General features: G+C 40.3%; 1 protein-coding gene across 2 annotated transcripts; it reads left to right on the forward strand.

Moving 5' to 3' along the window:
* Window positions 1–485: 485 nt before the first annotated feature.
* ccm2l (CCM2 like scaffold protein) lies at window positions 486–13,447 on the forward strand. Of its 2 annotated transcripts, none has more exons than XM_063463998.1 (11): window positions 486–749; window positions 3,834–4,001; window positions 4,105–4,188; window positions 4,318–4,501; window positions 5,279–5,907; window positions 8,488–8,617; window positions 8,903–8,966; window positions 9,837–9,993; window positions 10,447–10,585; window positions 12,535–12,682; window positions 12,806–13,447. In XM_063463998.1, the coding sequence occupies exons 1-11, from the start codon at window positions 720–722 to the stop codon at window positions 12,939–12,941; spliced, it is 1,869 nt and encodes a 622-aa protein (XP_063320068.1). In that variant the 5' UTR covers window positions 486–719; the 3' UTR covers window positions 12,942–13,447. The 2 variants fall into 2 exon arrangements, with proteins under 2 accessions (XP_063320068.1, XP_063320069.1); XM_063463999.1 differs by having other exon boundaries at window positions 12,809–13,447.
* Window positions 13,448–13,926: the final 479 nt, after the last annotated feature.

Genomic DNA, 13,926 nt, shown 5'->3' on the forward strand with positions numbered 1-13,926 from the left:
AATAATACATACAGAGAAAAACCCAACAATCATATGACCCCCTATGAGCAGCACTTTGGCGACAGTGGGAAGGAAAAAAGGTATGTGAGGTCAAAGCTGCTTGATCATCCACGTTGTTTATTTTCCAGTTTAGTTTGAAAACATACAAATTGAAGTTGGAAAAAATGTATCATTGAAATGGAAAACATGTCAAAAAAGCCCAGCTTAATTAAAGGTAAATTGTGTGTGTGTATGTGTGTGTGTGTGTGTGTGTGTGTGTGTGTGTGTGTGTGTGTGTGTGTGTGTGTGTGTGTGTGTGTGTGTGTGTGTGAGCACTGAAAGAATGGATGTTATCAGTCCCTGGTGGAGTTTCCTCTCGGACAGGAAGTGGGCTTCCTCTGCTTCCTGTTCGCCTCTCCTGTGTGTGTGTGTGCGTGTGTGTGTGTGTGTGTGTGTGTGTGTGTGTGTGTGTGTGTGTGTGTGTGTGTGTGTGTGGTCCCAGGAGAAGTCTCAAAAGAACAATCAGTGTAGAAAGAGAAAGAACAGGAATGAAGCAGCTGTATCAGAAGCTAAAATAACTCAGAGAGGCAGAGACACTTAAGGAATAATTGAAAAACCGACGGAAAGAAAGAAGCAATGACAAAAAAGGCAAAGTGAAGCAAAAAATAAATTCAGGAAGAGTGTGACCTGGACCAGGACTGACCCACCACAGGATCAGCACAGAGAAAGACTGAACGACTATGGATTATGAACCAAAGAAATCCAAGAAGGTATTGTAGCGCCTCTTCCACATTTCAGTTTTTGTCTTTTCATTGTTTTTGTGTCATTTGGATGTTGATGACTTAAGCTCATTTTGTCACATATTTTCAAAAGCCACTGGCGTTTATGTTTATGCAAACCAAAAGTCCTTTCAAGTCTCCCTTTAATTAGGCATCTTCACAAGCACAAGCTTAAAGTCAGCTGATTTCAAATGAGTCACAGACACGAGTCGGCTGGTTTGGTAGTTTGACCTTGTCTGCCATCAATCAACAGCAAACTATCCTCGCTTATCAAGCTTATCAAGCTTATCAAGCTTATCAAGCTTATGTCCTCCTAAAGATGAAAAAGAAGTGATAAAAGACAAGGAACTTTTTTGTAGTGACACGCATCCAAATGTAAAGATCAAAAACTCACCACTGCAGTCAGGACTGATTTTTTGGTTTTTGACATTATATCACTTATTGTGAAAACATTTTCTCCTGCTGGTTATTTTTTTATATATAAATTAAAAAACTGTTGCTTTAAAGTTGTGTGATTTCTGCTGACTGTGCAACCAGTTGCCCCTTGTTGATTATAAAGATATCCTTGATCCATGATCGTGGTGCTAGGTTTGGTTGCTGGGTTGTCAGTATCTTGGCCACGCACAACTGTTAATCCGTACGTCACTGACACTAAACCAAGGAAAGGTGCTGGGTCTTCCTTCCTTTTTTTTATTCATTTTTTGCAAATAGAATTTGCAATTCAAAACCAGTTAGTCTGCTAACATATGGAAAACCCAGAGGAGTTCCCCCTAAAGGCCTAAATGTTTGACACCTCATCAATGACCTATGCCCAGATGGCAAACACATCTGGGGATCATCTGAGCCGCTTTTGGCACATTAGACGGTAAACAATGTGAGCCATGGTGTTTGCAAGTTCAGCTGGCTGGCACAAGGGCACTTGTTGGCACAGATTTTTCCTTGAGTACTTAAGTGGCCTAATAGTGCAGTAATTTGTACAGCACAATCAAAACATACCACCCCATGCCCCTCCTCTACACATCCCCCTGATTGTGTGGGCCTGACACAAGGCAAAAGCCATGATCCGACCTCATAGAAATATACAGATGCTATTTGAATTCTCTTGTGAGGATAGTCTCCTTCTTCTTCTATTCTACCATCTGTTGCATTCATCCCTAGCTCGTATATCCATACTACCGCCACTCAGTAATGATGTTTCTCTAAACCAATTTGGTGTAATGGGGCCATCTGACTGTGACATGAAAGCCAAAAGTTCTTGATTTGGCTGGAATCATTTTTTAAAAACATGTTCTCATTACAAAGTTTTCTAAAGCCTGAAATAAGACATTAGAGAGAGAAAAATATGTTTATTTAAAATGAAAAGTTTGGAAAAATACTACGTGAAATCAAAAAGCCTCTAAAGCTAGGTGGAAAATTAATCCCTGCTGTGACCCAGGCACGTTGTTAGATTGAACACATTCATTACAAATCCAATTATTTCCCTTCTTTTTGTCTCCTCAAAGACACATTGGAACCAGAAAAAGAACAAAACTCATTATAAGCATCCTCTGTCTTTCTTGTTAAATTCAGCTGACAAAAGAGATGTTCATCAGAAATCTGCCTACACAGAGATCTGCGCTTGTTATAATTCACAGAGAGAGACAAGACAGGTTTCTGACTCTAAGACAAGCTAATGTCCTCTCTCTGTTCAGTGTGTGTCTCTGTGTTGTATTGTCCACTCTCCTTATGCCTTCTAGCTACAGTTAATGTGTGTTTGTGTGTGTGTCTAACAGTGTGCGCTGTGTTGTCAGTGAGTCTCAGCGATGAGCTGTCAGAGATCACTGCTCACCTGTCAATCACTGCTGGAACAGCCCAAGGCACATAGTGCAGTAACACACACGCATAAACACACACGCAATTATACCGAGGCATGCATTTACACACAAATTAACCTTCTCAGTGGCTGCAGCTCAAATTCAAACTCAAGACACCATCAGTCACTGGACTGTGCTCTGGTAATTAGAATCACAACACTCATTTTCTCACTAAATAAACACTTTGTTGATGATTCAGCTATTTTTAATTGCCATTAGGTCTAAATCATCATCAACAAAGAAAAGTACCTTTACCATAGTTTTAGCATTTTTAATCTAATTCACATCAAAAACTTTTTTTTCATAAAATATATTTAACTTTCTCCAAAGTGTTTAAAGTTAGAGCTAATTCTAAATACACAGAAACTGGGATGTAGCTTACGTTGTACAGATCCTTGTGGATAATGCTAGAAGAACGGTCATTAAATAAACAGGATCTATCCTCTCGTAATCATAAATATTGGCCAATAAACTCTGAATCCGTTGCTCTAAACATACAGTAAACATCTGCGTTTGATGCATAAGGACCACAAAATGAGACACAAGGTAAAGTCTTGTTAGTAATACAAGGCAGCTGCACTTCACCTTGAGCTAAATGCTAATACTGAGAGACTATAAGAAAGGATGGAAGCACTCCAATAAATCGAGGAAGCTGACAAGAATTAGTGAGCTTGCTTTTTCTGGAGGTTTTCTCCCTGTTGATGCCACGTGGTAGCTAATAGAGAATGAAGTGCCCTGAGATGACTTATGTTGTGAACTGAGATCTTTTTTGTTTATCTCATTCTAACATGCTAACATTTGCTTTTGTGCATTTGCAGACGTAAAAATAAGACCTAAAACTCTCACAAAAGCCTCAGCTTTCGTATCTCTTCGTGAAGCATTGAGCTATATAATATGTTGACCTTTTTGCTGCTCAGTAAAGATCCAGGAAACATCAACATGCTTACCAAAAATCATGGCAATCCATCTAAAACTTGTTGAGACATTTCAGTAAGAATCACAACGGTGGTGCTACAAGAAAAGGCTGGCGATCACCAAACTCACAAGTCAAGTTTCATCATCTGGAAACTTGACATGAAGAAAATATTGGACCAATCAATCAATCAGGTGTTTGTTAAGTGGCAGGTTTGGCCTTCTAGTATTAGTATTAGAATATCCTCTGCACTCAATGGCTGTCGAGGGACTCTTCAATATTTAGCATCCTTGTTTTCCTCTCCTTTAGGCTTTTGTCTCTCCCATTAAGCGACTGGTCTGGTCCAAATCTGGTCGTAGACAAGTTGATCGAGGAAACATTTATCGCCGCCCGCTGCACACCCTCCCCCTCTACCCACCCGACTACCTCATACACCCCGAGAGACTCATCTTTGACTATGTGGAGAAGGAGGTCAAGGTAGGGCCATGAATAGGCCAGGAGAGACTAAAATACAAGAAAAAATAATAATATACTTGAATACGCCATGACAAATTGCTTTTCTTTTGATCTCTGCTTGTAGTTCCTTGGTCACCTGACATGGGTCTCAGTTTCACTGAACCCCTCCAGTCGAGATGAGCTGCTACAGCTACTGGACACAGCCAGGGTTAGTAAAGATTGGATACTGTCAAGGTGACAGAGTTAAACTGCGTACGCTCTGATAAGACAATGACACTGTCGTCTGACTCGTTCGTGGATAATCTACAAACACATGTTCCTGTGTGTTTGTCAGTAGCAGCTGAAGGTGCTGCCGCTGAAGACCAGCGTGGACCAGGACTGTATCCTGAGCCTGTCTGCTCGCTGTCTGCTGCTCACCTGGAGAGACAACGAGAAGCTGCTGATGAGAATCCCCACACATGAGATCGCTGCTGCCTCCTACCTGAGAGATGATGCACTGCACCTCCTGGTCCTCAAGACAGGTGAGACCAAAGGTGGTTACTGAATGAAGTGGAACAACAATAAAACTTTTTAAATGATGCTTTCAGTTTTTAGTTAAATTAAGCAAAACACTTGGCATTAAAGCATTTGGGGAATTATCATCACATATTGGAAACAGACTTTGTTTGCCCCTCCCTGAGCCTGGTTCTGCCGGAGGTTTCTTCCTGTTAAAAGGGAGTTTTTCCTTCCCACTGTCACCAGAGTGCTCGATCATAGGGGGTCATATGATTGTTGGGTTTTTCTCTTTATGTATTATTGTAGGGTCTATCTTATAATATAAAGTGCCTTGAGGCGACTGTTGTTTTGAGTTGGCACTGTATAAATAAAATACAATTGAACTGAAAAGTTTGTTTTCTTGACTTTTATTTATACAGTGTGTTAGAGAATCTCATAATGAAAATATTCGGCTTTCTGCATTTTTTTTATCTCCACTGGACAAACTTTCTCCTCTTTTTTCTTTCCCCTCTCAAATAATTTAGGATTACAAAAACACATTTGTTTTCCTTATTATGTTATGAGGAGCAGGAGACTATAAACAGAGGAATGCTGCAGGAACTGGGCTGGCTATTTTAAAATTAAGGTGATTTATAGCTGTGTTACATTTTGCCCCTCATATCCTTACTGCACGTTCAAAACGCTGATATGTCTCATACTATAATCTAAAGAAAGTCCTGTGAAAACAGAGGAGATGGGGCCTCAGGTGCTGAAAATGTCAGATTTTGTGATCTATATGTTTTGTGTAATTCCACATCTCACAGGTCTAAATGTGGACACTGTGGTTGCTGGGGATGACAGCCTGGACAGGAAAAAGCCAACTGGCATCGACGGGCGACGTCAGACCATGAGCTGCAATGCTGACCCCCGACCTGCCGGGGGTACGATGGAGAGGCGACACACCATCTGTGGAGTTGACTGGAGGCCGTCACTGTCCAGGAGTAACCATGATAAAAACCAGAATGTGGAGAGAGGAGGGGGTGGTGGAGGAGGTGGGGAGAGGGGAGGTGGAGGGAGTTTAGAGAGGAAGAGAGTCGGAGGGAGCTGGGAGAGGAGGCAGCCAACATGTAAAACAGGAGGGAGCTGGGAGAACCGCAGGGCAAGACCCATGAGCGGGAACTGGGGGGTGGGAGTAGGTGGAGGTGGTGGTGGGAGCTGGGAGAGGAGGCACGGAGGAGGGGGTGGAGGTGGTGGTGGAGGAGGGAGCTGGGAGAGAAGGGGAGGGGTTGGTGGAGGTGGTGCGGGGAGCTGGGAACGGAGGCAAGCGTGCACGGGGAGCTGGGAAAGGGGGAAGAGCTACGGCAGCTGGGAGAGGAGGAACCACAACCCGCTGGAGCCCACGCCCTGCCCCGACGCCTACTGCAACCTGGTCATCCTGGCTGTGGAGAACAGGGTGGGTCAGACGCGCTTCAAAAAATGAGAAATACTTGACTTAATTTAAATTACAGCTTTCAGAAGTTGTGCTTGGTGACCTCGTTTTATGATTTTTTTATAATCTGTGTTTGACTTACAAGGCCGGGGCATGCGTCACCTGGCTGTCTGTGAGTTAATGTGCGAGTTAAAGTCCCTCCATGACTGGATCATCAAATTACAGACACCTGGACACCTGTTTGGTGGGACCTGGCCAAGTTCATTTGATTATCAGGGTCTTTCATCAATAATTAGACGTAGCATACATAAATGTCAACGCACATGCACACAGAACCGCTCTAAAAAGAACTCTCTTACAGCTATAAAATAACTGAATAAAACGAAACAGCCAGCGCATTTTCATATTTTACAAGGATAACATCACATTTAAAGGTTTAAAACACACAAGTGTGCACACGCACACACCCACACCTGTTGTCTTGACTGTTTCTTCCTTTGAACACCTGTCAGGACCTCTTCTCTCCATTTATCTGTTGCTCTTGCAGCAGAGCGCAGAAGCAATGATTCATACCCAAGCAGAGCTCAATGAGCTTTTCTCACAATCACACTGTGACCCGTTAGAAAAAGAATACAGACTTTAAAAAAATCCACTGTCAGTAATAATAATAATAATAATAATAATAATAATAATAATAATAATAATAATAATAATAATAATAATAATAATAAATATTTCCAGTGGAGAGTGAATCAATTTATGGAAATTTCACTCTTATTAAAATGATAGCAGATGAGTGGGTCTCTCTGCTGCTGGGTGTCTGCCACTGATGGTGAATTTTGATTGAACAACGATTTCAGGTTATAAAACAAAAAGCTGAGTTTATGATTGCCACTGCAGCTAACCTCCAGATTAGCTAGCTTGGGATCTTGCTGAAGGCCATCTCAACCAATTTAAAGGTAAATACAATGAAACAAAAAACATAAAAAATACATACAAAATGAATAAATACATACAAAAAATTTAAATAAATAAAAAGTACATTATTTTTCCCTGTTTTCTTCTGCTCACCTCATCTGGTTTCATTCATTTTGCCCGTACTGCCAGCTGAGTTGGTGATAGACTACTACCCAAAGTTGTGCAGGGGGAAAAGGGTTAGGTGAAATACAATATGAGTTGTCAAGGGTACTGGTGATGTGTTGTTGATATTCCTATCAAAAATGTATAGCTTCATGGTGCCTGTAGCTCAGGTGGTAGAGCAGGTCACCTACTAACCAGAAGGTTGGTGGTTTGATCACAGTAAGTCATCCATCGGAGTGTGATAGGAAGCACGTAGAAAAAAGTGCTGGTGTGAATGTAGAAGTTGTGTAACGTGCTTTGAGTGCTCAGAGTACAAACGTGCTATACAAGAACCAATCAATTTACCGTGATCTAGTTTGAGACAATAAAATTCTGGCATTTTGTTTCATTTGCCTTTATGATGGACCCTCAGCTGCGGTCAAATACCCAAAATGCCCACTGAATAATCCACCCGGGTTCTTCTTTCTGAAAGCTGTGGGCCACTGTGCTTTTTGAGTTTAGTGGTTTGAGTTTAGTTTGCCTGCTCTTCTTGTTTTCAGCCCACCTCGGGTCATACACCTGAGATGAACATGATTCTTACAAGTCATCCCAAACCACATCTTCCCCAAACAAAAGACACAAAAGCTGCCCGGGAGAATCATCATTCCTTAAACTCCGGCTATGAGGGCCTGACCCAGGCAAACACAAAAGAAGATGAAGGAGTAAATCATGAAAGGAATGTCATAAGAAGCTATAATAATTTTGTGAAACAAATTGAAGAGAGCCTCAATTAATAGAAAAAAATCATAAGAATGTATGAAATTTAATGCCCCTCACCGCTCCCCCATGCTCAAGCCAACCCTGCCAGTGTGTGTGTATATTTATATGGCTGGTTTTATTATGACGCTAATAAAACCAACAAGCCAAAACATGTTAGTCTAGCATGGGAGGCGAAAAATCAAAGAAGCTTTGACAGGAAATAAAATGAAAAGCAAATGAAATGCAAAGCATTGTTTAATTAGGGGTCTCTAATCATTTGCCTGAAACAGTGGAAAGTAGGGCGACACTGATGATGATACACATTCATCGGCACACACACAAACAGTGATAGTGAGACTCTGCAGTCTTACATAACCTGGATCATTACATCACACTTACAGCAGAATTGCTTTGTCATTGCATGTGTGTGTGCGGTGACAGGGTTCCTCTGTCACTGTTAACCTCTTCTCCTGAGTAATAATTTGTTTTGCCTCGGCAGCAGCAGGGTGTCATTGTTTAACTGGCTCAAATGAAGCCAACAGCCTCCAGCCGTGTTTCATCACATCAGTGGACTCCTGGCTCTGCTTTCAGTGGTTGCTGGTTTATATCCTGACACTTGTGTGCATTTGAACACACTCACTTATGTGACTGCTGCACTGAAACTGGAATTTGCTGTGCGCAAAAGTGATTTAAGGGTAACTCAAGGTTTAAAAGATGATGTGTTTGATTGATGTGTCTGCTAATTCAGCCTGACAGCGGCCTCTGTGTGTTTGAATGTGCGTGCAGGATGCTGCAGAGGAGTACTGTTCCCTCATCTGTCAGATGTTCCAGATCATTTACGGCCATCAGACCATCGAATGTGTTGACAGGGCGGGCTTTCACTACACCATGCCGGACCGCTATTGGCTGCAAAGGAGTAAGTAATGCTGCTATATAAATCTCCTGTACTGTATATGTACCCATCTCCCCATAAATTTGCTAATTTTCTTCCTCCCCAGAGGATGAACCATTATGATTTTAATCACCGTTTTCAGGATTTGAGTAAAACATAATTAGTACTGTTTTATTTGCTTTTTTCTTTTGGTTATTTTTTGAATTTATTGATAAACACTGCAGCCTCTGTGGAGATTTAAAGGCTAACTACTGTCTTGGGCAAGTGAATAGTAGAAAGCTTATTAAATGCTTCTTTGTCTCTGCACAGGTGACAGCTGTCTGACGGACATGTCTTACAGTTATGATCCAGAGTTTAGCTGCTGCAGCTCATAGTAAGTAACATGCTGCACCACTGTTTCTGTGCCGCAGAGTGATTTAACCTCACAAAGTCAAAAAGTTTTTAAAAACTACTTTTACCAGGTAAAATATTCACACTCCTGCAGTTAACGTTTTCAGTCGTGATTATCACACGGTTTTCAGGACAGCAGGTCTGGGTTTTTTACGAGAGGTTTTATCCTGATGTCCTAAATACAAACCGAACAATGACAGACTGATGACCTGCCCAGGGTGTACCCCACCTGTCGGCCTGTGATGGCTGAGGTGGACGCCATCGTCCCTGTGACCCTGAACTGGATAAGTGATGAAGAAAATAATTGGTTTAAATAGTTTAAATCTGAAAAGAAAAACATTGTATTTTAGTATTCATATTTAAATTCGCTTCATCCAGCATGCATTCTTATAGCACTTTATTCTTTATAGATTAAGTACTTTGTGTCAAACGCACATGGATGGATGCAATGGGGACAGTATTTGGGGTTCAGTGTCTTGAGGACTCTTTGCTATGTGGACTACCAGTTATAAGCCTTGTAATGTTGAATGGTACTGTGTTGGTTTACAATGTCTAACATGAAAATAAATTAAAAAAAACATCTTACTGTCAACTCCATTAAAAGCCCAGAAAACTAAATTAATTTAATGAGCTAGAATCCCATAAGAATTATGCTTTATAGACACTAAGTTTTATAAATAGCTACTATGGAAGAATGGTTATTAGATGCTTTGGTGTGAACTATAACAGGCACAGAAGCATCGCATCAACTCAGTGAACAATTGGCAGCTTATCAGTAGCTGCTGTGGTGTGATTATTGTTTATCAGTAATCCTCTCCCTCTCTCGCTCGCTCGCTCTTCTTCTGTCTTTCAGTGATGGTTCCCAAGATGCCTTCGATCTCTACTACAGCGAGACATACAGCGAGAGTTCATCCATCTCTCTGCAGGACTCCCATCGTAGTCTGGCATCAGTCAGTGATGCAGGAGACAGTAACCCTGGCCTGCTGCTCATGCAGGAGTACATGATCACTGTGAGTGTTTGTAGTGACTGCTGTTCAGCAGTCTCACCCACAGCACGTGAAACTGGCTCTTCATAGTGGAATAGATTTATATATTTTGAATTTGGTTTCCATTATGCCACACGACACTATATAAACTAATCAAACTTTTGAATGAGAAGTCTGAACATTGCAATAAAATAATTGTGTTTGCACAAGTCAAATGGATTCTCCTGTTCATACACGGATGTGCTGCAGACAGGACAGTGTGTAGATATTATTCCTCTCTATCATTACAGTGTGTAAGCAGATATGTAACAGGTCATTTTTAGAGCAATGAAACTAGATGTAAAATTATTAACAAAGTACTTAGAAGAGGTTGTGATTACACTGCATTATTGCCACAAATGGGAAAATTCAACGAACAAGAAATGTTATCTGCTTGTTTGCATCATCATCTTAGTCTCCTTTTATGTGTGTGTGTAGCTGCGTAACAAGCTGGCTCCAGCGGAGCTGCAGAAGTTTGCGGTGTTGCTGAGAGAATACAGACTGGGATCAAACATTGACTACTTCTGCTCTGAGTTGCTGCAACTGTACGGAGACAACCGCAAGTTCCTGCTGCTGGGTGAGAGATGTACAGATAGAGTGGAACAGAGAGAGAGAGAGAGAGCTCATTAACTTACTGAAACCCTGTGGCATACCACAACCTACTATCCATACTATGTTTGTGGTAGTGTTGCAGGGGAAGCAGAGTCTGTATATTCATGTGTGTGTGTGCATGTGTGAGCACTCTTGGTGTGTGTTTACTGCAGTCTGTGTAAACCACAGCTTCCTGTTTCTGAGTGAGAGAGAAAGGAGGATAGTATGATGTTTTCCTCCACACACCCTGTTAATCCTCAGCGTGCTGTATAATCATCATTATGAAAGATTTAGTGGTGGCAGAAGAAGAAATCCGACAAAATGAAAACTGGCTGAGGAGTCATCACGCCTGCATTTTAAATAACGTAGAGAAGCTGTTTCTATTGAACTCTACTGTGTTTAATATTAATAAATAGTTATTAACTATTAATAATATGAATTAATTGCGAGAGTTTATGAATTTAAGATAACATCTAAAAGATCATTTACTTGTGCATCTGATACATTTTTACATAAAAAATAGTAAATTCAGATAATCCTGATATGAACTCTGCTCTTCTACATCCATTAAAACATGCAAAGAAGAGTAAAATATAATATAGCTACAGTGAGGTCCATAATTTGTTGGACAGACTTTAATTTTGACTAAACAATTGATTGAAGTGCAGACTTTCAGCTTTGATTCAGGAGGTTAAACCAAAGTTTTGCATTTACTCTTCAGGAGTTACGGACATTTTTTATACACAGTAATATATTTAAATATAAAGATTACTTTTACTATGATAATCTGTTGCTGTGGGTGTAAAAAGCTCACGCCAGCTGTCCAGCACGGTGGTGGAGGGGTGATGATCTGGGCTTTTTTTTTTTACAGTCATTGAATCAACTATGAACTCCTCTCTGTATAACAAAGTATTCTCAAGCCATGCGGGATGCCATCTGTCTGACGGCTTAAGCTTGGCCAGAACTGGGTCATGCAACAGGATTAGAGGTGTGAATTAATGAAGTACAAATACTTCATTACTGTACTTAAGTAGAATTTTCCAGTACCTGTGATTTACTTGGGTATTTTTTTTTTTTTTTTCAAATTTCAAAAAAAAAATTTACATTTTTTTGACAACTTATTACTTTTACTTCTTACACTGGTTAGTTCTTTTCTTTTACTGGTTAATTTGCAGTTCTGTGGGGAAGATTACAATAATGCACTATGTTGGGCTGGTGCAATACAGGGTGTGGTGCTCACAGCCAGTGTAGCAAGGAAACATCAGTTTAAACTTAAGCTAGGCCAAGATTCTGACATGCAATACTGCACAGTGGCACTGTGGTTAGTACTAAAGGTTCAAGGGTAAAACTTGTTTCTTTCCAGGTACTCCAACTTTCTCCCAAAAACATTTTTGGAATTTTAATTGGTGATTGTAAATTAGACTCGGGACAATGACCATCTACCCTGTGTTTTGTCCAAAGGTCCCACGAGCCTGATAAAGAGTAACCAACTTATAAAACCACAATAAAACTGTGAGAACATTAAAATAACTAAATAAATAAGAATGACATAAATTTGCAGGATTGTAATCGCAAAGCATGTGAAAAGGGTTATCATGAAACACTTTTATAATGTTTTTGAAGGTTGTTATCTAATTGTTAGAGAATGTTTTGGGAACAAAGTAACAATTTACTCCTGAAACATTACAAAAACCCTGAATTCTAATGTCCTCAGAAGGTTTGTAGACCAAAGACAGATTCCAGCTACCGTTTAGCTGCCTTTGCTCTGTAGAAATCAAAGAAATCTGAAAATTTGTAACATTTTTAAAAATAATAATTTGCCAGCACACTACGTTAAAAAAAAAACTGCTGTATTTTGCAATATTGTGTAGTTGGTATAGGCCTATTGTGTTTCCTCAGAGTCCGTCATTTTATTTTTTGTCCTTTGTGTTCCAGGTATGCGTCCATTTATCCCAGACAAGGATGTCGGGGCATTTGAGAGTTTCCTGGAAAGCATTGGGATCCGGGAGGGCGGGATTTTAACCGACAGCTTTGGACGTATCAAACGCAGCATGAGCAACATGTCTGCCACCGCCGTGAGAGGGTATGTAGATGTGGTAGTGTAGACTGATATGATCTCAACACATGATTTTATCATATAAAATTACAGTCAAAACATAAATGTGAGTTTTTCAGGCCTTTTCTGTTTGTTTTCTGTTTTTCCCAGCAGGTATGATAATTGCTCTCTAGCCTCAGGATCTCAGGAATTCAACCGACGTATCACTGACATCACCCATGACATCGAAGCACTCGGTTTCCAGGACACACACGATGACATTGAGGAGGAAGACTACTACCTCTGATGGAGCGACAAACCGAAGGAATTTAGACAATCTTTTAACTGTGACTCCACCCTACTGCCTCATAGCAAGCTCAACACATCCATAGACTATAAATATAAATAGTCTGACAGTACCTGCCTTTTTTATTTTCATGTTTTCGATTGAAATTCAAGCTCTGAGGACTGAAAAAAAGAGTAAAAAACATGAGAGAAATGCACAGTTTGTTAACTGAAATCCTTAATTCAGAATAAGAAACTCAACAATTAATTATTTTATTATTATTTTTCCTTTAAATTTTGTTTGGCACTAATGTGTTTTCAACCAATGGAGTGTGCTTCCTTGCAAAACAATGCACATAGCCACTGTCTGGTTTTGAAATTGTCATTTTGAAGCACAAGTGACACATATTTCAATAAAAGAGTCAAGTACAAGTACAAATGCATTATATTACAACATAATCACAGAGGTTAAAGGTGTGAGCATGTGCGTTGTATGTTTTTATTTTCACACACTCAATAACTTGACAAGAATGGTTAAATAAAACATATAAGTAATAAAACATCATTTGAGCTGTGTTGCCCTGTGAAAGCTTAGATGGAAAATCAAAATGGAAACAAAACATTGAAAAAATATCATTTTTCCTTTTTAAAAAATGTAATATTTAGCATTCAATCATATCAGTCACCATTCTTTACACAAAGAGACTGTAGTATTATTTTCCGATGGGAGTGTAATATCCACATGTCACCACAGGGAGGCATGGCAGGATTCAAAAAGAAAAAACTTGATTTACATCACTGGATCTCAAATAGATAGAAACAGATAGATTTGTCTCCGTCCCAACGGTGCATTGACCCATCATCATGGCAGCAGCATCATGACCTTCCCATGGTACACTGCTTCTCTCCCCTCCAGCCCTCTATGCCAGCCTCACTTAGCATCAGAGCCCAAGAGAGTCAGTACACCCATGAGCCTCACCCGAGTCACTTAGTCTCATTATGTAAGA

The sequence above is a fragment of the Pelmatolapia mariae genome, linkage group LG20 (genome assembly GCF_036321145.2).
Source record: "Pelmatolapia mariae isolate MD_Pm_ZW linkage group LG20, Pm_UMD_F_2, whole genome shotgun sequence".
Classification (NCBI taxonomy): Eukaryota; Metazoa; Chordata; class Actinopteri; order Cichliformes; family Cichlidae; genus Pelmatolapia; species Pelmatolapia mariae.